Source organism: Pipistrellus hanaki (genome assembly GCF_964339955.1).
Source record: "Pipistrellus hanaki genome assembly, chromosome: 10".
Lineage (NCBI taxonomy): Eukaryota > Metazoa > Chordata > Mammalia > Chiroptera > Vespertilionidae > Pipistrellus > Pipistrellus hanaki.
The window spans coordinates 69,811,497-69,837,779 of NC_140512.1; the positions used below are offsets into that span (position 1 = coordinate 69,811,497).

At 42.7% G+C, this 26,283-nt stretch overlaps 1 protein-coding gene across 9 annotated transcripts in view; it reads left to right on the forward strand.

Annotated features, from left to right (window-relative positions):
• Positions 1–25,343, forward strand: part of GALNT11 (polypeptide N-acetylgalactosaminyltransferase 11) — a 51,225-nt gene extending 25,882 nt beyond the window's left edge. For 3 of the 9 annotated variants that reach the window (XM_084897516.1, XM_084897519.1, XM_084897518.1), the window contains 10 exons: positions 2,317–2,440; positions 4,685–4,851; positions 11,768–11,893; positions 14,052–14,301; positions 17,554–17,671; positions 19,112–19,264; positions 20,272–20,490; positions 21,724–21,828; positions 23,083–23,220; positions 23,638–25,343. In XM_084897516.1, the coding sequence (XP_084753642.1) occupies positions 2,317–2,440; positions 4,685–4,851; positions 11,768–11,893; positions 14,052–14,301; positions 17,554–17,671; positions 19,112–19,264; positions 20,272–20,490; positions 21,724–21,828; positions 23,083–23,220; positions 23,638–23,769 (1,532 nt within the window). In that variant the 3' untranslated portion in view covers positions 23,770–25,343. Of the gene's footprint in view, positions 1–2,316; positions 2,441–4,684; positions 4,852–11,767; positions 11,894–14,051; positions 14,302–17,553; positions 17,672–18,976; positions 19,010–19,069; positions 19,265–20,271; positions 20,491–21,723; positions 21,829–23,082; positions 23,221–23,637 lie in introns of those variants that run through there. The other 6 variants (XM_084897514.1, XM_084897515.1, XR_014796197.1 and 3 more) reach the window with 5 other exon arrangements.
• Positions 25,344–26,283: the final 940 nt, after the last annotated feature.

A 26,283-nucleotide genomic window follows, 5' to 3' on the forward strand; every position in this document is an offset into this window, starting at 1 on the left:
TAGATTAGTGGATGGCTGGTAAATATAAAATAAACCTATGGCAGCTCTAGTCAGTTGATTTAAAAAAAAACGTGCCAAGGCTCTAGCTGCTTTGGCTCAGTGTTTAGAGCATTGGCCCTTGGACTGAGGGGTCCAGGTTCAATTCTGGTCAAGAGCACATACCGTGGTTGCAGGCTTGATCCCTGGCCCTGGTTGGGGCATAAGTGGAAAGCAGCCAGTGGGTATTCCATTGTCTCTCCCCTCCCTTCCACTCTAAAAATCAATGGGAAAATATCCTTAGGTGATGATTAACAACAACAACAACAACAAAAAGAAGGTGCCAACACAATTTAATGGGGGGAGAATAGTCTTTTCAACAAAGGGCATTGAGACAACTACATATTCACATGCAAAGGAATGAAGTTGGACCCTTACCTCATATGTATATAAAAATGAACTCAAATTGGATCAGACCTAAATATTGAGCTAAAATTATAAAACCCTTAGAAGAAATCATTAGAAGAAATCTTCATGACCTTGGATTTGGCAATGGTTTCTTAAATATGACACCAAAAGTATAAGCAACAAAAGAAAAAAAAATGGACTTCATCAAAATTAAAAACTTTTGTAACATCAAAGAATACTACCAAGAAAGTGAAGGAGACAACCCAAAAAATGGGTGAAAAATGTTTGCAAACTATATTTCTAACAGGGGTCCATTATCCAGAATATTTAAAGAACTCTTAGAATTCAAGAATGAAAAGACAAATAGCCCAATTTCATAGACATTTCTCCAAAGAAGATAGCCAACAAGCACATGAAAAGATGTTTTACATAATTAGTTGTTACAGAAATTCAAACCAGAACCACAATGAGATACATCCTCTAGGATGGTTATAATTTTTTAAAAAGGAAAGTAATGAGTGGTGAGGATGTAGAGAAATTGGAACCCTCAGATACTGCTCTATGAATGTAAAATGGCGCAGCCACTGTGGAAAAGAGTTCCTCAGTAAATAAGCATAGAATTACAGATGGCCTAGCAATTCATCCCATTCCTGGGTATATACTCAAAAGAGTTGCAAATGGGTGTTCAAACAAAAATTTGTGTACAGTTTGTTATAGGCTGCTATTACAAACAAAAGTTTGTTATAGCAGCCTTTGCTCTCATGGAGTTTTCGTCCTTATACAGAATGCTCTAAGAGCTTTGTTCTTCTGTATTTAACAAAGGATGTGCTCCAACGTTAAAAGTTCCCACGAGCACGTGGGTAAAGAGGTAGTGTTTCCCAAGGTGGCGCGGGGACTCTGGTCCTTGGTCAGCTAACTGAGGAGGATCGCTGCCTCTGCCCCGACACCTGGCGGATGGTCACGCCACCACCAGTGCAGGGTCGGAGTTCTCCTGTCATGACTTTTAAAACCCTGCTTTTCCCTGACTTATCTGACCAGAGAGTCCTTTTCTTCTTCCTAAGATCTGTTAATGTCCAGTGGAATTAGCTTTCATGACCAGCTCTGGGGAAGTGCTGCTGCAAGGGAGTCCTTCTTTGGGGAGAGGCTAAAGGTTTGACATGGGAGAAAGGAAGCAAAAGGTCAGGGTAAGATTTTGGGCAGAATATTACAGCAGGGATGTTACATTAAGGGACCTGCGGAGGGCTTTCTTTCTTTTTTTTTCTTTTTTTTTCTTTTTTTTTTTTTATATATTTTTTATTGATTTTTTACAGATAGGAAGGGAGAGAGATAGAGAGCTAGAAACGTCGATGAGAGAGAAACATCAACCAGCTGCCTCTTGCACATCCCCCACCGGGGATGTGCCCGCAACCAATGTACATGCCCTTGACCGGAATCGAACCCGGGACCTTTCAGTCCACAGACCGACGCTCTACCACTGAGCCAAACCGGTTTCGGCTGCGGAGGGCTTTCTTGACCGATGCTGATTAAGCCTGGAACCAATGACTTTATAGAAAAGTTTATTAAGTCTTTTTTGGGGAAGGGGTTTTTGTAAAAACTTGTCTGTAACTGGGGCCTGTTCAATTATTACTGCTTTTATGGAAAAAATCATTAAGTTTCCTTTTTTTCTTAGTCAGAGGTAAGTTTTTCTTTTGAAGATATTTTTAAGATTATGAATAGTAAGAAGATGTCATTTATGGTTAAGTTGCACTTGCTTTTTGAGCTGGATTGATACAAATTTGGCTTTAACATCAATTTACTTTTTAAAAAATGGATTGAGAAACATGGCTATTATATGGTTATAAGAATTTAAAGTCAAGATTTTCTTAAGATCATAACAGTAATTGTAATCTTTTGCAGATTTCATGCACTGACTGTAACTTCACTCTTTTGCAGGTATGATTTTTAATGAACGTGATCAGGAGTTGAGAGACTTGGGGTATCAGAAGCATGCCTTCAATCTTCTTATTAGCAACCGTTTGGGCTACCACAGAGATGTGCCGGATACAAGGAATGCAGCGTATGTCCCTCTCGGGTTCTGCTAATCAGTGTAGTGGCACAGTGCTGTCAGTACCAGTGGAAGAATTCTGAGGGTGGAATTACTTCTGTGCAGTTAGGCTTTGTTATTCCGGATACTGGATAACCAAAGCCAGAGATCTACTCTGAGGACATTTGAATCCGCAGGGGCTGAGACTCTACCAACAAAATTCTAGAACTTGCTGTGTCCCTTTTAAAAGTTAAAATAATGTGGAGAAAGAAGAGAGGGGCCAACTTTTTTTAATTATATAACCTGAGCATAAGCTTTTTTGTTTTGTTTTCTCTAAAATATTTTTACTGATTTCAGAGAGGAAGGGAGAGGGAAAGAGAGATAGAAATATCAGTGATGACAGAGAATCATTAATTGGCTGACTCCTGCTCGTCCTCTACTGGAGATCAAGCCCAGAACCCAGGCACGTGCCCTTGTTTGGAATCAAACCCGGACCTTTCAGTCCACAGGCTGACACTCTGTCCACTGAGCCAAACCAGCTGGGGTCTGAGCATAAGTTTTTTTTAAATGTTAATATATTCCAGTTTTGCCATGAATCCAATACATCAGTGAAGAATTTGACTTATTGGCTGACTTTTCTGTTTTCAGTATTTTAGTTTTGTCAAAGGCTTTCATTTTTACTAGAGGCCTAATGCACAAAATTCGTGCACAGGGCGGAAGGGGGGTCAGCCCTCTCGCAGTCTGGGACCACTGGCTTCTTACTGCTTGCCTGTCTACCTCATCATCCCTAACTGTCTTTGCCTCAGCCCCCGCCACCGTGGCTTCATCCGGAAAGAGGTTCGGAGTGATGTCCGGAAGGTTGTTCGGCTGTCTGTTCTAATTACATATTAGCATATTACATGCTTATTATTATAGATAGTTGGTCAGTCATTCCACATACAGATTATTTGAGCACCTACTGTTTGCTAGACACTGTATTAGGCTTCAAAAATTAACAGACATTTTTTGGTCACAGGCTTTCAAGTCTAGCAGGAGAAATAAAGAAACAAATAATCAAAAAAAAGAAACAAATAATTGTAGTAGCAAAGAATGATGGCTGTGATGGAAACTAGTGAAATGGGGCCCCCAAACTGGAGTGGTCAGGGAAGGTTTCTCAGTGATGACTGAGCAGTGATGCAAGGGAGTAGGGGGACAGACTGAGGCATATAGTTTGTCACAGTGACCCAAATGGTTCGGTTCAGCCGTAGTGGAAGAGTGAAGAGGCCGAAACCGGTTTGGCTCAGTGGTAGAGCATCGGTCGGTGGACTGAAAGGTCCCAGGTTCGATTCCGGTCAAGGGCATATACGTTGGTTGTGGACACATCCCCAGTAGAGGATGTGCAAGAGGCAGCTGGTCGATGTTTCTCTCTCATCGACGTTTCTAGCTCTCTATCTATCTCCCTTCCTCTCTGTAAAAAATCAATAAAATATATTTTTAAAAAAAGAGTGGCCAGAGGCTGGAGCAGGCTGGGCCCAGCCAATGGAAGAGTGCTTTGTGCCGTGCAAAAGAGAGTGGATTTCTGGATTCGATCTGTAAGTTGGTGGTCTTGTTGTTGTTGTATAAAGCCACCTAACTATTAGGTACTTACATGGAAGCTCTTCCATTATCTTTATATATATATCATAGCTTGCTCAAACGTGTTTTTATTACTGAATAAAAAATAAAATTTTCAGATACAAGTTTTATATTTATTTTTCCTTTTTGAGACCTCACTGAGGAGAAGCTGAATATCAACTTACAAATGCTGCATTAAAAACTTTCAATGAGCCCGGCCATTGTAGCTCAGTGGTTGAGTGTCAGGAAGTTATGGTTTGATTTCCAGTCAGGGCACATGCCCAGATTGTAGGCTCAGTTCCCATTGTGGAGCCTGCAGGAGGCAGTTCAATGATTCTCTCTCATCGTTGATGTTTCCATCTATCTGTCCCTCTCCCTCTCCCTTCATCTCTGAAATAAATAAAAATATATTTTAAAAATACTTGGCAGTGATTTTATATAACCTATGTACCAAAAAAGAAAAAATAAAGTTTTTAAAATGTTTAAAATAAGCAGAGTAGCACCATCAGAGGAAGAAGTTATTAACAAATGTAAGAAACCACATTGTTTCCTTAAATGCTTTTTAAAAAATGGTTATAGTGCAAGGAATATGCAGTATAAGGTCATAGTTAAGGTTTAGTGAATAATAATGTAAAACATTTGAGCCTTTTGAATTGTTGGAATTTTTCTCATTCATCTTTGCAGCTGTAAAGACAAGGCATACCCTACAGATCTGCCAGTCGCTAGTGTTGTTATTTGTTTCTACAATGAAGCCTTGTCTGCTTTGCTGCGTACTGTGCACAGTGTCCTGGACCGCACCCCAGCCCGGCTTCTCCATGAAATCATCCTGGTGGATGACAGCAGTGACTTCGGTAAGGAATGTTGTCACTGGTAATGTAGGATCTAGGCTGCTGTTCCCTGTGGTATTGACAACATCATCAAGGCCAACCTTCAATGCGTGGTGGATGGGAGAATTCTATGCATGCAATTGCAATGGAGCCAACCACAAATAAATACCTGTCCAAAGATTATGGGATAATTTTGAAGAAACTGCATTACCTTTGTAATCTGTTCCCAAACTGCTACCTAAACTTGGCCCTTAAAATTTTCCCCTTTTCCTATCTTTTAAAAAGAGCAAACATAATACTCAATGGTAAAAAGCTAAAAGCATGTACCTTAAGATTGGGAATAAGAAAAGGCTGTCCACTTTTACCACTTTTCTTCAGCTTAGAAGTCCTAGCCATAGCAACCAGACAAAGAGAGATAAAAGGCATCCAAATTAGAAAAGAAGACATGAAACTATCATTTGCAGAACCCTCAAGATTTCCCCTAAAAATTACTAGCACTGATAAATGAATTCAGCAAAGTAACAGGACATAAAATCACTATTCAGAAATTGGTTGTATTTTTATACACCAACTAGAGGCCTGGTGCACAGATTTGTGCACTGGTGGGGCTCCTCGGCCTGGCTTGTGCAGATCGGCTGAAACTGGCTCTCCGACATCCCCTGAGGGATTCCAGATGGTGAGAGTGTGCAGGCCATGCTGAGGGACCCCACTGGTGCACCATCAGGGCCGGGACAGGACCGTGGGAGGACTCCAGGACATGTCCAGCACATCTTGGCCAGTCCTGATTGGCCAGACCCCCAGCAGCAAGCTAACCTACCAGTAGGAGTATCTGCCCCCTGGTGGTCAGTGAGCATCATAGCACTGGTCAATGGTTGAACAAATGGTCACTTAGCATATTAGGCTTTTATCCTACTAAAGGCCCAAAGCATGAAATTCATGCACTCGTGGTGGGGGGTCCCTCAGCATAGCCTGCACCCTCTCGCAGTCCGGGAGCCCTTGGGGATGTCCAACTGACAGCTTAGTTCAGCAGTCGGACATCCTTAGCGCTACCACGGAGGCAGAGAGGCTTCTGGCTGGCAAGTGCAGCAGTGGTGGCGGGAGCCTCCCACCTCCGCGGCAGCGCTAAGGACCCCTCCGGGGGGAGCAGGCAGTCGGACATCCCCCAAGGGGTCCTGGATTGCGAGAGGGCGCAGGCTGGGCTGAGGGACCCTCTGCCCCCATTGCAAGAATATTGTGCTTCGGGCCTCTAGTATAGGATAATTAGCTATGAGAAAGAGAAATTAAGAAAACAATCCTGCCTAGCTCATTTGTCTCCATGGCTAAAGCATTGGCACATGCCTCAGTTGCAGACTTTATCCCTGGCCCCGGTCTGGGCGTGTGTAAGAGTCAACCAATAGATGTTTCTCTCTAAAAATCATTGGGAAAATGTTCTCGGGTGAGATTTAACAAAACAACAAACCAAAAGAAAACAGTTCCATTGGGATTTGTTCCAAGATGGCTACACTTGCTGCTTCCCAGGACCAAATTGGAATTACAAGTAAATTATAGAACAGTCAGCCTGAATAACCAAAGGAAGACTAGCTAAACAGAAGTCTTATAACTAAGGATATACAGAGGAAGCCATGTTGAGCCTGGAGGAAATGGCAGAGACATGCAAAGGGAAGAGATTGAGTACAGATTGGTAGTCACAAACAAGTCATGGGGATGTAAAGTTCAGCATAGGGAATATAGTCAGTAATATTGAAATAACTATGTATGGTATCAGCTGGATACTTCAGATATTTAGGGGCTACTTTGTAAAGTATATAGTTATCTAACCACTATTCTGTGTACATTAAACCAATACATAATAACATTGAATGTAAACTGAAAAAAACACATGATATCTGTTGCATTTTTGGTGATGTAAAGATGGACCAGTTGGTTTCATTATTCTTACCTTGATTCACCCACATTGCAAATTTTCCCATTCGTCTTTTACCTAAATTTCATTAAATTCATGTGCTGGTTTTTTTAAAAAAAAATCCCACTTACAATTGCATTAAATTTATTTCCCATACCTAGGAATAAATTTAACAAAGGAAGCCTGGCTGCAGTGGCTCAGTGATTGAGCATTGACTATGAACCAGGAGGTCATGGTTTGAGTCCCTGACAGGTTATGTGATTTCTTTTATGTAAAATGTCTAGAATAGACAAATTTAAAAAGACAGAAAGAGATAAGTGATTGTCAGAGGCTGGAGGAAGGAGAAAGGGGGAGTAACTGTTGACTTTGCCTGGGTTAGGGGCTCAGTCCCCAGTGGAGGTGTGCAGGAGGCAGCCAATCAATGATTCTCATCATTGATGTTTCTATCTTTTTCTCCCTCTCCTTTTTTCAATAAAAACCAATAAAATTTTAACTAAGGAAGTAAAAGACCTGCACTTGGAAAATTATAAGACATTGAAGAAGATACAGATACATGGAAGCATATACTATGTTCATGGATGGGAAGAATTAACATTGTTAAAATGTCTATACTAATCTATGTATTCAATGTAATCCCTATCAAAATACAAAAGGTATTCTTCACAGAACTAGAACAAATCAAACTAAAATTTATATGGAACTACTAAAGACCCTGCATAGCCACAGCAATGGAGGAATCATGCTGCTGGATATCAAACTATATTACAAGGCTATAATAATCAAAACAGTATGGTACTGGCATAAAAACAGACACATACAGCCAATCAGTGAATATGCAAATTAACCCAAACAAAGATGGTGTTTAATTTGCATATGCAGGAGCTGAGCAGCCTGGGTCACGGAAACGTCCTCCATACCCAGGCTGCTCCTGTCCTGTAGGCCCACGCTTAGGTCCTGAGTGGCAGGGCTCCGAGTCGCTATGTTCCTGCCCCTCCCCCAGCGGCTTGCAAAGGCTTAGGCATGAAGCAGCGGTTTTGGTCTATGCCGCCAGCCAGGTACCCATGATGGGCTGGCTGCTGACCTCTGGTGTGCCAAGACCCTGGCAGCCACTGCTGCGGGCTGCCCAGGGTCCCTGCATGCCCCCAGCCTGGGGCCCATGGTAGGGCTGGAGACAGGGATGTTCCTGCCCTACCCCGCCCCCAGTGGCTTTCCGAGCTCTGGTATCAAGTGGAGGTTCGTGTCCACGCCCCCAGCCCAGCACCCTCCACAGGGGAATGGCTGCTGGCCTCTGGGGTGTGCAGCCACCATGTAGTGGCAGGGACACGCCCCTAGCCCAGTGAACACAACCCAGGGGCTGCATGAGCTGCAGAGGATACACCTTTTTAAAAATATATTTTACTGATTTTTTTTTTTTTTACAGAGAAGAGGGGAGAGGGATAGGCAGTTGGAAATATCAATAAGAGAGAAACATCGATCAGCTGCCTCCTGCACACTCCCCACTGGGGATGTGCCCACAACCAAGGTACATGCCCTTAACAAGAATCAAACCTGGGACCTTCAGTCTGCAGGCCGACGGTCTATCCACTAAGCCAAACCAGTTTGAGAGTAAATACCTTCTCTGACAGCTCATTGGCTAAGCTCCCTGTAGGCCACCACTTGCAGTGTTTTGGTAATTTGGATTATAAAAATCCAAGAAGGTGATCTAAGGTTTTTCCATCACACTCCTGGAGGAAAAAATGAAGGTTCCTTTTGGGGTCCCAGATTGGAGAGGCTGCAGGCTGGGCTGAGGGACAACCCACTCCCGCTGCCCCACCCCTCCCTCTGTGCATGAATTTCATGCACTGGGCCTCTAGTATAAGAATAAAACTCAGAATGAATTAAAGACATAAATGTAAGACCTGAAATCAAAACTCCTAGAAGAAAGCATTGGCAGTAAATTCTGATGTTGCTCTTAGTAATGGGCAAGTCTCCTCGAGCAAGAGAAAGAAGAAAAACTAAACAGGACTACATCAATCTACATTTTTGGCACAGCCAAGGAAACCATCAACAAACAAAAAGCGAGCTACTAAGTACCAGAAGTTACTCGCCCTAGGAAGGCCCTAAACTAATAAAGGCACATTTACTGCTGCTATTATATAGTTTTTGGTAGGGACCATAGAAGTTGTTTCTCAATTGTTCTGAAATGGAGTAAGACATGATAAATTACTTTCAAACAAAAGATACTTACATCCCATTTTCTTCGTTTTAAATCTGATTTATCAGTGGAATATTGACTCAGTATTCATTTTTAAACATTTTTATGCAAAGCATTGTACCATTTTGCTGCAAAATATAAATAAGTGTATAATTAAGGTAAGTATTTCTCTTGGCTGGTATTCCAACTCCTACCCTTCATTTCTTTCTTTCTTTCTTTTTTTTTTTTTTAATCTTTATTGTTCATATTATTGCAAATGTTCCTCCCCCTGCCCCATTGCTCCCCTCCACCAGGTTCCCACCCCACCCTCTGCCCATTCCCCACCCCCCATGGTCCTCATCCATACGTGCACAGTTTATGTTCAGTCTCTTCCCACACCCTGCTCTCCCCTTTTCCCCGAGAATCATCAGTTCACTCCCCTTCCATACCTCTGATTCTGTTATATTCACCAGTTAATATTGTTCATCAGATTTTTTTTTTAATTCCCTTGGTTTTTAGATTCACTTGTTGATAGTTACGTATTTGTTGTTCATAGTTTTTATCTTTATTTACTTTCTATTCCAAAAGAACCCCCTTCAGCAATTCATATAATTCTGGTTTGGTGTTGATGAACTCCTTTAGCTTTTTTTTTATTAGTGAAGCTCTTTATCTGGCCTTCGATTCTGAGTGATAGCTTTGCTGGATAGATTATTTTTGGCTGTAGGTTCTTGAATATTTCTTGCCATTCCCGTCTGGCCTCCATGGTTTCTGTTGAGAAATCAGCTGACAATTGTATGGGTGCTCCTTTATAGGTAACTCCCTGCTTTGCTCTTGCTGCTTTTAATATTCTCTCTTTGTCTTTTGCTCTTGGAATTTTAATTATGATTTGTCTTGGTGTGGTCCTCTTTGGATTCCTTTTGTTTGTAGTTCTGTGCACTTCCTGGACTTGTAAGTCTAATTCTTTAACCAGGTGGGGGAAGTTTTCTGTCACTATTTCTTTCAGTATGTTTTCGATATCTTGCTCTCTCTCATCTTCTGGGACCCCCATAATTCTGATGTTGGTTCGCTTGAAGTTGTCCCAGAGGTTTCTTAAATTATCTTCAACTTTCTGGATTCTCTTGTCTTCTTGCTTCTGCAGAGGAGTGTCTTCTGGCTCTTTATGTTCCAAATCTTTAACTTGATTCTTGCGATCTTCCATTCTGTTTTTAGGACTCTGTATAATATTTTTTATTTCAGACAATGTATTCTTTATTTCTTGTTGATCCCTTATTCTAGTTGATCCCTTTTCATATCCTCATAGGTCTTACTGGCCTTTTCTAGGAAATTCTTGAAAAACCGTATAAGAGTGGTTTTGAACTCTATATCCAGTCGCTTTTTGTCTTCCATTTCTTTCGTTTATGATCTGTTTCCTTGTCTCAGCATTTTCGCAGCTTCCCTGAGTTGGTAGCCTTAAAAGTCTCTGTGTTCAGCTTGGATGGGGCAGAGTTTGGCTTGGCTTCCGTCAGCCACGCCTTATAAGGCTCCTGAGTCTCAGTGTTCCTCAGGGTCCTTTGGTACTTGCTGCAAGCACCTCTGAGAGAAAGGTGCCCTCGAGTTTTGCCTGCTACCAAACAGTCTAGGCTCTCCCCCAATGAGCCCGGAACTGGGGTTCAGTTCACTTGGAAGTGGGATTGGAAGTGGGGTTTAGAGCAGTCTGGAGCTTTTGTCTCCTGCCCGCCAGGGCAATCCCGCGGCACAGCCAACTGCCCGTTCTCTGCACGTAATGTGCGCGCCTCCGGGACCTCCTTTCGCCGCTCCCCCGGGTTTCTGCCTTACAGCCCAGGCTCCCTCTGTATGAGCCTGGGTCCCCGGGGTCTGGCCTAAAACTGGGGTTCAGTGCAGTCGGAACTGGGGCTCAGCACAGTCCGGAGCTTTTGTCTCCTTCCCACTAGGGCAATCCAGTGCCACAGTCAACAGTCCGTCCTCTGCGCTCAATGTGCGCGCCTCCGGGGGCTCTGCTTTCCGCTGCTCTCGTGATATTCCGCCTTACAGCCCAGGCTACCTCTGTATGAGCCTGGGTCCCCAGGGTCTGGGCTAGAACTGGGGTTCAGCGCTGTCGGGTCTGGGGTTCGGCCCAATCTGGAGCTTTTATCTCCTTCCTGCTAGGGAACGCCAGCCAGGCCCTCAGCTGCCCCCTTCTCTCCAGCTCCGTCCTCTCCATGTGCGCAGCATGTCTCCGTACCTTAGGCTTTTAGAGCTCCTCTGCTTTTCCTTCTGGTTTTCTCTTTCCTTCTTGTTGTAGAATTTTCAGTCAGTGGACTTTCCTGTAGTTCTGGGTAATGTCCATTTTGTATTTTAGTTGTATTTTATTGAAATTGTTGTGTGCGCCCGCGGTTAGGTGTTTACCCGTGCAGCCATCTTGGATCCTCCCTCCCTACCCGTCATTTCTTTCCCTTTTTTCACTTTATCAGATAAATCACAATCTTTTATTTTTTTTTTTTATTTATTTTTTTTTTAAATATATTTTTTATTGATTTTGTACAGAGAGGAAGGGAAAGAGAGATAGAGAGCCAGAAACATCGATGAGAGAGAGTCATCGATCAGCTGCCTCTTGCACACCCCCTACTGGGGATATGCCCGCAACCAAGGTACATGCCCTTGACCGGAATCGAACCCGGGACCCTTCAGTCCCCAAGCCGACGCTCTATCCATTGAGCCAAACCGGTCCCGGCATAAATCACAATCTTTTAAAATAGAACAGAAGATTCTATATTTACTTGACAATTTGTTGTTGGAAGTACCAGATACAACCTTAGAGTAGCTATGAAATGTTTTTATATGTGTCTCATGTGGTTTGAATAATTTATGGGACTTTTTATTTTCAGATGATTTGAAAGGAGAATTAGATGAATTTGTCCAAAAACACCTCACTGGGAAAATTAAGTTAATAAGAAATACAAAACGTGAGGGATTAATTCGGGGAAGAATGATAGGAGCAGCTCATGCAACAGGTATGACTTCGCATTGGGTGTTGTGGGTGGTGCTGAGCAGTGAGGGCTGTCCTTGGTGCCTTTGCTCGCTCTGCGGAGGCCTGAGAAGTGGTTCTTACGTGGTCACTGCCAGTGTGAGAGATGAACTCCAATCCTGTGTCCCAAAGCACAGACTACAAGGAGGCGAACTCCAGAGTCCTCAGGCCTATCTTCTTAAAGGCCCCTATTGTTAGTTACTGCCCCTCAAATATATTTGCATCTTCTTCACTTACTACTATATAAGCAGAAGAGGCCAAACCAAAATGCAGCGTAAGTTATATAATTTTTAAAAAACAGAATATATATGTGCCTAAACTGTTTGATGAAAAATTGACTTACAGCCTGGCCAGTGTTGCTCAGTGGTTGAGCATTGATCCATAAACCAAGAGGTCCCCAGTTCAATTCCCAGTCAGGGGACATGTCCAGGTTGGTGGGCTTGATCTCCAGTAGGGGGAGTGCAGGAGGTGGCCAATTTATCTCATCAGTGTTTCTATCTATCCCTCTCCATTCTCTCTCTCTAAAATCAATAAAAACATATTTTAAAAGTTGACTTACATAATTATAAAGACATTTTCTTTAAAAATTTCCTCTTACTGGTAATTTTACTAAGTCTATCAAGGAGAAAGTCTCCATTATTACCACTATATTTTTAAAAACTTTCCAGTTTACACCTAAATTGACCCTTTTAAAAAGAAGTAACAGGTATCAAATTGAGAATCTTCTGCTGAACATATACCTGGTTAGTCTTCAGTTACATTATATTGGTACCATTGTATTTCTTCTTATGGTTACCTTTGTGTAAGATTGGTGATCCTGATTGTCATTTCTGGTCTTGGTAAAAAAATGTCCTTTTAAAATAAATTCAAGTTAAATGAATTTACTTAGAGATATTAGGTACATAATACTGCATGTCTGCATGGGTGTGGCCCCCAAAATCATGAAGGTAATTTAGGTACTGCTGCCAGTTAGTCGGATGATGTATTTACATGGCATAAAATATAACTGCTACCCTCCCAGCCCAAACAAACCATTAGTTTACCCCAAGTCAGAAACAGGGATGTCTTTCAGCTAGGAAATTTGCCTGGAATGTACTATTATGATTGAGGGACACAGAAATCATATTCATAACTCTTTTAAAAATTTAGATATTTTTAACTCCTCTTGATAAATGTGAGTGGAAATAAGGGTCTCTTTGATAAGATCTTCAATAACTTCCTGGTCATTCCTAGAAGTTAAGTGATAACCGGACTCGTCAGATACCATTTTTATTCTAAAGATTTACCTATGAAATGTTTCGCTGTAGATTTCACACGAACCACTTAAAGCAGCGGCCGCCAGCCTTTCAGACCTCATGGACCACCAGTGGTCCACAGACCACCGGGTGGCGGCCGCTGGCTTCTAAACACCAACATCATCCCGTTTCAGTTATTTATAGCAGGAATCCCGCAGGCAAATACCATCTTCCCTATGACGGCAGTGAGTTAGCCACACAGCGCTGTCTGAGCAGCCTGCTGAGGACCAGAGAGCATAGATACAGCCGGCCAGGTGTCATCGAATTCAGAAAGGCAGAATTTCCCCCGTCCATCATCAGTGCGGGGGGAAGTCAGTTAAATCAGTGTTCCTTTAAGAAATGTATTGATAGTTTTTTTAAAATTCTATAAATGTTACTTTTTTTCAATTTAACAAAATACAGTAAGATTGCACATAGTCACATTGAACCTGAGACTGCCCCAAAACTGGCTGATATCTGACAGATCATAATGAAAAAGCTAAATGATCATTGGACTCTGAGAAATAAAGCTCTCCGTAATATGCTGTAACAATACAGTGTTTCGAATGGCATAATTTTGCCATTCCCACAAATACTCCATAATTTTTATCTGTTGCTTGCAGTAAGTCTTTGAGTAGAATTAAATAGGAGAGAAGCCGTAAGCCTTGAATTCAGTCTGCATGTGACTGCAGGCGACGCGGAGAGGAGTTCTCCTTTTTTATTGATTTGCTTCAGTTCGAGTAGGTTTAAACGGAAAAGGAGGGGAGAAGAGTCAAACATGAAGTCCCAGCCAAACCCAGCAGAGGGACAGCGGGGCCCCGGAGGGGTGGTGGCGGGAGATGAGTGTGTAAAGCTGCCGTTTGCTCCTAGGGGAGGTCCTGGTGTTCCTGGACAGCCACTGCGAGGTGAACGTCATGTGGCTGCAGCCCCTGCTGGCGGCCATCCGGGCGGACCGGCGGACGGTCGTGTGCCCGGTGATCGACATCATCAGTGCGGACACGCTGGCCTACAGCTCGTCCCCGGTGGTGCGTGGAGGCTTCAACTGGGGCCTGCACTTCAAATGGGACCTGGTTCCCCTTTCCGAGCTCGGAGGGCCAGAAGGAGCTGCTGCGCCGATAAAGTAAGCTTTCTCCTGGGTATCGCCTCCAGTTCTTCAGGAGAGAAAAACCTTTTAGAGATAATTCCTTCTTCTTTGCAAGAAGCAAAAGTGTTGGTTTACTCTGTCCATTAAATTATGAGTGCTGCCCAGTTGGTGTGGCTCAGCAGTTGAGTGTCGACCCAGGAACCAGGAGGTCACAGGTTCGATTCCCAATTTGGGCACATGCCCAGTTTGCAGGCTTGATCCCCAGTAAAAGCACAAACTTATCCCTGGTCGCTCCCAATTGCCCCCCTCTGCTGGCCTAGTCATCCCTAACTGCCCCCCTCTGCTGGCCTGGTCATCCCTAACTGCCCCCCTCTGCTGGCCTGGTCATCCCTAACTGCCCCCCTCTGCTGGCCTGGTCATCCCTAACTGCCCCCTCTGCTGGCCTGGTCATCCCTAACTGCCCTCCCCTGCTGGCCTGGATGCCCCTCACTACCCTCCCCCCCACTGGTGTGGTCACCCCCAACTGCCCCCCACTGCCAGCCTGGTCCCCCCTTGCAGCCTGCTGATCAGTCATTTGGTTGTCCCTCACCAACCCCCCTGCCAGCCCTGTCGCCCCACCGGGAGGGCATCCCGACCCATTTGCATATCACTCTTTTATCAGCATAGGTTATTTCAGTGTCTGTCCTAGAGACTGCAACATCCATTCCTGACTCACCAATGTGTAATGTAAATCGTTACTTCCTCCAGACTATTCAAGGAGCTAAGAACGCTCATATTCCAGTTATCCCTCCTCCAGTCACATTGTTGAAATGTATGTGTGTGTGTAAATATATTTTACCCTATAAACATGATTGGTTTAGGTTTGCCCACATATTTCTCATGTTACTCTTCTTTCTGCATCTGCAGATTTTTGTTTGGGAGTCTTTTCATTCTGACTGACACATTTAAGTATTTCTTTTGGTTGGACCTTCTGGTGATAACTCCTTTTTCAGAAAAGGTCTTTGTTTCACCATTATTTTGAAGAATTATTTTGCTTGATACCCAGTTCTAGGTTGGCAGATACATTCTTTCAGGATTTTGAATGTTTCATTCTAAAACCTGGCTTCCACTGCTTCTGGTGAGACATCAGAATCAATCTTATTTTTGTTTCCTTGGAAGTTAATCTCTTTTATTGGCTGCTTAAGTTTTCTTTCTGTCTTTGTCAGTGTTTTTTTCAGATAGGCACAACTTTGGTTTCTTTTTATATAATACCTAATTATCTGCTAAACGCTCATCTTTTGTGCTGGAACATATTGAAGTTATTTTTAAATATCTGCCTGATTATTATTTGACACCCTTGCATATCTGTTTTATTGTAGTTTGTTTTTTGTTTTTCTTTCTTAGCTTCTTGCTTGCTTGGTTATTTGTTTGCTTGTTTATTTTAGCCCCAAACACTGTGTATGAGAAATTATAGAAACACATTCATACCTGGGGAGATGTTTTCTTCTTGCATAGACTTTGCTTTACTTGTGGCTGGCAGCTGGGACATTAGAATCCGTGATCACTCTCCCAGTTTCAGGAAAGAGGCCTGTCCACTTCCCTCTCACTCACACAGGTTTCTCAGGCTTGACAGGATTGGCCTTTGGGGCCTGATAAAGTCTTTGGCACCATCAGGTGCCAGTAGCAGCCTTACCCAGATATGACAGCTGAAAGGTCTCCGGAAGTTAGAGAAATGTTTGCTTGGGGGACAGAATCACTACTTAAGAGCCACTGCTCTAACACGTGTGTGAGTCCAGTTAAAAGTGGTGGGTTTTCCCATGGAGTCAATCAACACTTCCCTTTGTAGGGCTTCTTGCCTTCAGAATCCCTCTGGATCTCATCATGCTCAATGGCTCCTAGTTTAGAGAACGCCTATGACCATCTTTCATTGTGTCTAAGGGTAGATGGCCTCCGTCGTTCACCCATTCAACAGCTTCCTGAGAGCTTATGATGTCCCTGGCTCTGTGGGGTCCTGGAAATACATCCTTGGTCCTTGGGTACACAGGGCCCAGGGGGAAAGGGGGAAAGAAGTCTGGGGGTCCTGTTCAGTGGGGTAGAGAGCGATTATTGGCCTTCCTCTTGATCCTCATCGCCATTTTCAGATGATTACTCATCCATCCTCATGGAAAAAATTTTCCTCTGACGTTAGCCTTATCTGGCCAATAAAGCCAACAAGGTTTAGAGGGGCAGCATCAATGTGGCTGGGGCTCTAAGAATGGGCAGTTATTCCAGCTGAAAAAGATGAGGGAGCGGCTGAAGAAGGGCATTTGAGGCAGAGCAAAGAGAGGCCAAATATGTTCTTAGAATTTTAGGCCGCTGGGTACATCTGTCAGTTTCCTTTAGTTTCCAGTGAGACTACCCTCCTGGCTCCAGAAAAATGCGTTGTTGCCTAACCCCTGGGAGAATATTTGCTATTCTCCATCTAACTTTGAGAGTTCTTGTAGCCCTGTTTCTAGGAAATTTTGTCCTTGAAGGTAACAGAGAAAGAAATCAATGAACTGCAAGGGTCCATTTAGCATTGAGACCGATTTAATGTGGAAAAGGTACAAGGATAAATGTCTGTGTGCAAATTAGGGTTCTTTTCTACAATTGTGTTTGCATAAATGGCTCATGGCCCAAGATTTCCCTCCAGAGAAGGGGGAGTCTTTTTTTTTTTTCTCTTTACTAATCCCTGAGGAAGTGCAATTGACATGAGGTTTGTGGGCTCCCTTAGTAATTTAACCCATTTACCAAAGCAGACCTTAAATTAAAGAGAAATAACATGGTTTCATATTTTTTTGACTTGTACGGTGGTTGATCTGCCATAATTTCCTGAAACACCAATGCAGTATGCAAGAGAAGAAGCCTTTGATTAGATTTCAACGAACATCTCGAATAGAGTCTGAACTGGGAAAAGAAAGAGGCACTGCCCTTTGATTCTGCAAAAATAAAACCAATTTGTCTTGAAAAAAAAGAAAAAGAAAAAAAAGAAAAAGAAAAAAAAAAGTGGTGGGTTTGTCTGGTCTCACCTTGACAGGCCCTGGAGTCCAGTGTTTACCCCAGTGGCTCTGAGATTGCCAAAAGGAATTAAATAATTTCTGTCAACAATGGTTATAATAAAAACAGTCCTTCTGGTACTGAGGAAAACAGTCTTCACTTACCAGTTGTCTAGTAGATAACTAGTGATCTGTGGTCCAGCTCCTCCCTTGATTTTAGATAAGCCATGTTTTGTAATAGTTGAAAGAGTAGCTAATTTATGGAATTGATACAGTAATTATTTTCCTTTTCTAGGTCACCTACAATGGCTGGAGGACTGTTTGCCATGAATAGAAGCTACTTCAGTGAACTCGGGCAATATGACAGTGGCATGGATATCTGGGGAGGAGAAAACTTGGAAATATCATTTCGGGTAATTTTATTTTTTTGCATGCTTTGTTGTTTGTATGTAATGAAATATAATTTTCACCCATGATCCCGTATTATCTGTAAATTTTCTTTATCTTTATTTAGAAATTACCCTTAAAAAAAAGAAAAAAAAAGAAATTACCCTTAATGATTCCTACTTTGCCATCATCTGAGATATGGGTAGTAGCCATTCAGAATGTCAAAAGCATATAAAAAGCCTTTTATTTATTTGTTTGTTTGTTTGTTTTAAGGCTATGGTTTTTTAATATATTTTATTGGGTTTTACAGAGAGGAAGGGAGAGGGATAGAGAATTAGAAACATCAATGAGAGAGAAACATCGATCAGCTGACTCCTGCACACCCCCCATTGGGGATGTGCCCGCAACCAATGTACATGCCCTTGACTGGAATCCAACCTGGGACTCTTGACTCCGCAGGCCGATGGTCTATCCACTGAGCCAAACCAGTTAGGGCAAAAGCCTTATATTTATAAGAATTAAAAAATGAATGATTGGGTATCAATTCAGAGGACTTAATGAGCATTTAATATAGTCTTGCTGTATATAGTTGGGATCAGATTTCACAATTGCCCAAGACCATCTGGTTCACAGTGTTTCCCTAGAGAAATTAGTAATAGCTCCCATTTCACTTTTAGAAGTAGCCCAGTTTATATGACATTATTCATCAGCTCATGGATAGCTTACTGAATCCCTTTCATATACAAGTACCTCCAACCTGAGAAGAAGAGAGGGGCAGGGAAAGACTCAGAAGTCCTGTACCCACCTCCCATCTCCTGGTCCAGATCGCAAATCAACACTCAGACAGTAGCACAGAGCATGTCAGTTTGTATTTCTGCAAATGTATTGGCCACAGTGTTTTTACAAGGCAGCTTTTCTTACATAATCTTTTGAATTTTAAAGTTGAAAGGAATAATAGACATTAGTTCAGTCTTATTTTGTAAATAAGGTAATTGAGTCCCACAAAAATTAAAATAACTGTATAAAGTAACTCATAATCTAAAATAAAATTTAAACCAAAACCAAGATTTTTTATATCTTAACTAGAGTTATTCTATATATTTTATACAACTTTTTTCTTTAAAAAATACATATATACACATTTTATAAGAAAGTACCTGTAAAACTGAAATTACAGCACCCGAATGCTTAACAGCATTTACTAGTTTCTTGATCTAGTAAAACAACAGTGTGTGATAGTAAAAGAATATTACATTAAGAGTTTACTTTTTAAAAAAATTGTACAGATGATTATAAAAAATACAGCCTTTGACTTTCTTCTATTTGAATAGTTACATCTATTAAGATAAAGCATCTTGCAAAGTCCTACAAACAGCTGTGTAACAAAGATTAGTTTCACAATAAGCCATACACTGACTCCACAGCACTGTGAGGCAACTATTGACACATGCTTTGCTTCTGACCAGATCTGGATGTGCGGGGGTAAGCTCTTCATCATCCCTTGCTCCAGAGTCGGACACATTTTCCGGAAAAGACGACCCTATGGTTCCCCCGAAGGCCAGGACACCATGACACACAACTCCTTGAGGCTGGCACACGTTTGGTTGGATGAATATAAGGTAAGAAGGAAGGATTGGGCCCCCTCCTCTGGGGGTGGCTTTGGTTGTTTTTCGCTCTGGCACATTCCTGCGGGGACCATCTCCTCGTAGGTTCCTTTTCTCTCGCTTCTCTTTGCCTAGGGATCACTCTTTTCTGTTTGATCTTAATTTTCCTTTGACTCTGCTCATGTCGTATCCTTCCGGTCATCTTCTCTGTTAGATGCAACCTGCAATATTATTTTCTTTGCAATAGCTTTATTGAGGTATAATTCACAAACAATTTTTAAGAATATCTTATCACCCATCACCCCTCGTACTAGACAACCAGTAATTGGCCGCCTCATTCTCGCATGTGGCCTTTTGTGACCATATTTTTTCATTTAGAATGATGTCAGTTTCATCCATATTATACCATATAACAGTTCCTTTTTATTGTGAAAAATAATCCATTGTGAACATATTGCCTTTTATTTTATCCTTTCACTGGAGGCCCGGTGCATGAAAACTCATGCACTGGAGGGAGGGTCTGTCAGCCCGGCCTGCCCGGCCACAGTCCTGGATCCCTCAGGGGCGGGAGGTGACCCGGCGATCAGGGAAAGGTGACGCCCCATCACACCTCTGCTGCTGCCACTGCTGGCAGTGCAAGCCGCAGCCCAGCGCTGGTTACCTGAGCCTCGGGTGGCCCTGGGCGGCTGGGAAACCACCATCCGAGTCTTGCCTGTGCCTCAGGCTGGCCCTGGGTGGCTGGGGGGTGAGGGACTAGGGGACTCCAGAGGCAGGTGCACAGAGCTGGATTCTCATATATCTGCACTCAGCCTGTAAGTTGTTAGGTTAATAATGTCTTATGATTATGGAACTAATTGTGTAAAAACTTTCTGACATTTTCTGTTAACATCAAGAAAACACAGGCATGAAAAATATTTTTGCTCATCCATTTTTTTCAATTCTTTAAACCTTAGATATAATTGATTATATTTATTTTAACAAAAAGATCCATTCCTTTTCTCAATTTCCTTTTTTAAATTCAGGAGCAGTATTTTTCCTTAAGACCTGATCTGAGGACAAGAAGCTACGGGAATGTCAGCGAGCGCCTGGAACTGAGGAGGAAGTTGGGCTGTAAATCATTTAAGTGGTATCTGGATAACGTTTACCCAGAGATGCAGGTGTCTGGGCCCAACGCCAAGCCCCAGCAACCCATCTTTATCAACAGGGGGCCAAAACGCCCTAAGATCCTCCAGCGCGGAAGGGTAAGGAAGCACTCTTAGCAGAGTGTTTCTTTAATGTTTGTGATATAATAAGTGACATTATAGACCTAACATGTTTAATGATAGGCTTTAGCTTGTCTTCCATTATGTTTTTATGAAATTTCCTCGACTCAGGTGTAAGGCCTTAGACAGTTTAATATCTTCCCTATTTGGGATCCTTTACTGCCAGTGTTAAGAGCCTGACTCCTGTAGGTAGCTATAAACATGAGTGTTTGGCAGAAACCTGATAATTAGGAAAACAAAAGGAGTAATTGGGGCAGCTGTGTATTGTTTGACCTCAGCTCAGGGAACTGACTGCAGACAAAAGTAGAGGTGGGTTAGGGTCTACGTGTTGGCACAAGCTGAAATTTCATATCCGATGATCTGAACTGAGCAGAAACCCACTGACCAAACACATTTGTTTAGACGTTCCCTTTTGTTCCTTTAGGAATTTCGTCACAATTAAATGTTGAGGGTCTAGGCAGAAATGTTTCCGATTTCCTGCATCGCTCCTCAGAGTTTCCTTTTGGTGAGCTGTCTGATGCTATAACCATGGCCAGTTTCTTCTGTTACAAAGAGGCGACCCCTCCAGTGCTTCCGCAGTGCCGAGACACGGGCCAGAGCCCAGCCTAGAGCTTCCCCTTCTGTTCTAAGACTTAAAAAGCCATCAGGATGTTACTAGGTGTTTTCTGCTAAAGTAAGATTAGGTACAGTGTATGCCCATGTGATCCCTCCTTACCTTCTTCTCGCCTTATACATATCCCCCTTGGTGCTCACAGCTCCTCGTACTGAGACGCGTGCTTTTCTTCCCTAGCATCTCGCTCTTAGAATTCCTGTGGCATTTATAAACTGTATTTGCCTCCATTTAGCATGTATAGTACATTAATTACATAGTTCTGCGTGGCTTTATCCCTTTGTTCTCATTTCCCCAGTGTATTTTTTAGTGCCAAAATGGTAGTTTGATTTTCTTCCTTGCCTATAGGAGACAAGTAAACCTGTAACTTTAGGTAGAAGTTCCATGTGACATTGCTTGCATATGTTGTTAAATTGCCTGTAACCTTGAAGTCTGCTGTAATGCTCTTCTGTGCCAAAGCTAGAATTTAGGAATATAAAATGCTTTTATGACATGGAATTCATTCTGCTAGAATAGTATTTTCATATTCCATCCCACGCCTCCGCTTCTAGCGCTTGTCTTCCTCCGATGCTGGGTTTCACGAGCATTCTTTTCTCTTACAGCTTCATCACCTCCAGACTGGCAAGTGTCTGGTGGCCCAGAGCCGCCCAAGTCAGAAGGGAGGCCTGGTGGTGCTGAAGGCCTGTGACTACAGTGACCCAAACCAGGTGAGCGGTGCCTTCCTGTTCTCAGCCGGTCCCTGAGGGGCGACCTCAGTGAAGGGAGGGCAGACATAGCTGCATTTTGTTTAGAGGATTATCGAACCGTCCCAGTTATACAGAATGAATGAAAGTTATGTGAATTTGTGAGAAATGGCAAAGGAAGAGCACTCTCTCCCCTCCCCCCACAAACACACTCCCCTTCGGCAGCCTCCACTTCTCTGTATCTAAGGATTTGCTCTTGTTTTCTTGTTTAGTCCATATTTAAGTGAGATCATGAGTTATTTGTGTTCTCTGTCTGACTTATTTCACTTAGCATAATACCCTCTAGGTCCATCCCTGTAATTGCAAATGGCAAGGTTCATTCTTTATTGCTGAATTGTATATATGTGCCACATCTTTATCCATTCATCTATTGATGGACATATAGGTTGCCTCCATATCTTTTGGCTGCAGATATCTTTTCAAGTTAGAGTTTCTGTTTTCTTTGGATAAATACCCAAAAAGCGGGATTGCTGGGCCATATTGTAGTTTTATTTTGATTTCTTGAGAAACCTCCCTACTGTCTTCATAGTGGCTGCACCGATTTACATTCCCGCCAGCAGGCACCAGGGCTCCTTTCTCCACATCTTCGCCAACACTGTTGTCCATCTGTATGTCCTCTGTCCATTTTTAAATCGGATTGTTTTGTTGTTAAGTTGTATGAGTTCTTTCTATTTTTTGAATACTAACTCTTTATCTGATGTGTCATTTGCATATATCGTCTTCCATTCAGTAAGTTTCTTCTTGAACATTAGCAAATCAAGTCCAACAATACTCAAAAAGAGTGATATGTGGTGAAAAGAGTTTGACGCCACGGATGCAAAACTGCTTTAACATAAATGGTGTTTTCCTTTGCTGTGCATAAACTTTGTTGCTTTGATATAGTTCCACTTGTTTTTTATTCTTCTGTTTCCCTAGCTTAAGGAAACATGATCCGTGTCTTACAGTTTGCAGATTGTATGCCTTTTGTTTCTTTGGTTAAATTTATTCCTAGATACTTCATTTCTTTGCTATTATAAATGGCATTATTTTCTTAATTTCATTATGAGGATTTATTATTGGTATATAAAGCACAACAGTTTTGGTGGCGTTTTAGGGCTTTCTGAATGTAATGGCATGTCATCTATAATTCTGAGTTTTCTTCCTTTCCAATTTGGATTTTTTTTTTCTTTGCTGAGGGTAATAGGCCTTGGGGTTTTGATCTTTTCTCTTCTTCCTTAGGTCTGGATTTATAATGAAGAGCACGAATTGGTTTTAAGCAATCTCCTTTGCCTGGATATGTCAGAAACTCGATCATCTGACCCACCCCGACTCATGAAGTGCCATGGATCGGGAGGATCCCAGCAGTGGACCTTTGGGGTGAGACACTTGCTCAGGAGGAGGGAGGAGGCTCAGAGTCTGCCTTGTAGAAGGTGCTCTGAGCTTGGAGCCTCCTGTGCTTACTCTTTCCACACTGCGGGCCAGGAGTTTTATTGCTGCTTTACCCAGGGGCCAGATCGGTTTGTATGGAACAAGTACAAAAGCGTTTTACGTAAATGTGAAAGGCACGCATAAAAATTAAATACCCATTGCATTTTGAAGTTATTTATTACATGTTCTTACAATCTAATATCCTTTAAAAGAGTGATACTTTATAAAACACTGTGTAATATGAAGTGATAATTCTTATGATCTGTCCGCAGTGTGTTAAGTACTCCACATCTCTGGATTACTGTATCATCTTTACGTTATTTGGATAGTAAGTGTTGTAAGTTACCTCTTTTTTTCATTTTTCAGAAGAATAATCGGCTGTACCAGGTGTCAGTGGGACAGTGCCTGAAAGCGGTGGATCCGCTGAGTCACAAAGGCTATGTTGCTATGGCGATCTGTGACGGCTCCGCCTCTCAGCAGTGGCATCTGGAAGGCTGAGTGGCTGCGGTGGCTGAGGGGGAGCTTGTCCCGGGAAGGTCAGCAGAGGTGAAACAGCAGACACACTCTACGTCTATATCGGAGCCCCCAGGACCATCAGCGGTGAAGAAGTATGTGATGTTGAGGTCATTTCTTGGCCACTGTTAAGGAATTTCTTAATGGAAGGAAATCAGAATACAGTTTCAATATAAAGAGTCAGGTTTATACAGAGGATTATGCCCTGGAAGTGCTAGGTCTATTCAAATTAGTTTATGCTTCTTTTTAATCCCTTTTAATGGAATAGAGTGTCGTGATTTCCTTTCTTAGAAGACTTCCGAGCAGACTAGTTAACTTTAAACAAACTGACTGGATCCACACGTTGTTTATAAGATCATATTTAAGAGGCGGTTAACTACTGTAAATTATTTTGATGAATTATGGTACTATAGACATTTAAAATAAAGAATCCGTTTAATTATTTACCTTTTTGTAGTGGAGCCTCGGGTCTGCGCTGTGTCTGTGATGCATGGTAAGAATAAACGTGGATTCCGCTGTGAGCAGTGTGCAGCGCTAACTGTAGGGACTTCCCGTTTCTAGGCTTGAATGAGGCGTTGGAACAGAAGGAATGTGCAGCTGAATACTAAGTTGCCTGTGAAACACACAGGCAGAGTTGTTGGATCTGGAGGTCAAGATTTATATGTCACTTAGATATCTATTTAGGAATCCTGGGTATGTATTACATGCCCAAATATAAAGAGTTTTTAAAATCTTGAGTCACAAAGCAGTTTAAGCATCATATTAGGAACATGTTGGTGAATAATATATCTGTATCCCAAACTTTTTATCAGTCCTTCAACTTCAAAGACCAGATGGGTACATAATCAAAAACAAAAAGCAGCAAGCTGGCAGATTTAAACCAAGTAAAATCAATAAATGCCCTAGTAGAAGGCAGAGATTGTTCGATTGGATAAAAAGATGGGAAAGTACACACATGTTGAGCAGTAATTGCAAGACATCTGAGTAGCTGTATTTGTTAGTCAAAGGCGGCTTCAGAGCCAAGTGTGTCGCTAGGGAGAAGGACGGCTGTTCGGGCTCAGCTCATTAGGAGGAAATAATCCCAAACAACAGAACCTCCAAGTACAGCCAGCAAGCCTGCTCCACCTCCCGAGAGACACGTCCTCAGGTGTGAGGTCTCCACACCGCGCTCAGCACCGATAAAACAGGTGGAAAAACACGGTGAACCGACCTGACACAGTGACAGGGAGCATCCGTCCACAGGAACGCCTGAAACATGAACCAGGACAGTATTTCCGGGATGTCAGACTCAGCTCATGAAGCACATTAGAAACCAGATAAAAGTAATGAAGATGCCTGGGAAGTCGACCAGTCACACCTCCTCAGTGCCCTATGGATCAAGGCAGCAATCAGAAGGCTGTTTTTGCCTGGCTGATGTGGCTCAGTGGTTGAGTGTTGACCTATGAACCCATTTGATTCCCAGCCATGGCACATGCGCAATCCCCAGTGAGGGGCATGCGGGAGGCAGCTGATTGATATCTCTCTCTCTCTCTCTCTCTCTCTCTCTCTCTCTCTCTCTCTTAAACCAATAAAATAGAAAATATATATGCAAAAGGCTATTTTTGACTGAAAATCAAAGCGTAGCAAAGACTAATTGCAGCTGCGGCAGTCCTTGCAAATTCATAGCACTAAGCCTCTAGGTTAGACAAGGGTTAAAGGTTTAAAAATCAGTGAGTTAGGCTTTCAGGCTTTCATCTTAAGAAAATAGAAAAAGAACAAGTTAGAGCAAAGAATTAGAAGAAATACTGAGTATCAGAACAGGAACAAATGAAAATAGAGAAAATTTATGAAACCAAAAACTGGGTTAAGAATATCAAAAGTGGAAACCTCTAGTCAAAAGAAAAAGGACACAAATCTCCAGCATCGGGAAGAGAAGGCAGCCTTCCTAGAGTCTGCAGATGCTAAAAGGATGCGCAGGCCTCCCTGCGGTGGGGGGAGCATGGCGCGGCCACTGGGGTACAGTGTGGTGGTTTCTTACAAACTAAGCCTTAGTCTTTGGTCCAACCATCAGGCTTCTTAGCAATGACCAAAGGAGTGAGAAGCCACGCCCCCTCAGACACCTCATTCACAGCAGCTTTGTTCATACTGCCCAGAACTGGAAGCAGCCAGGACGTCCTTCAGTGAGTGAACGGGGGAACTGTGTACATCCAGACAACGGCATTACTTAGTGTTCAAGTAACTGAGAGATCAGCCACAAAGAGACACGGAGAAACCCTGAATACATGTGCAGTGCGAGAAACGAACCTGAAAATCTACTCACTGTCTGAGTCCAGTTGTATGCCGTTCTGGAGAAGCAAAGCCATGGAGATACAGGAGGGAGAGAACAGTCAGCACGGAGGACTGTGGGGCAGGGGAACTGTTGTGTGTGCTGTAGTCGGTCACAATGCATAGAATGTGTGACTGGGCTTTGGTGACGATGTGTCAGTAAAAGTTCATCACTAGTAGCAAGGTTCCCGGTGC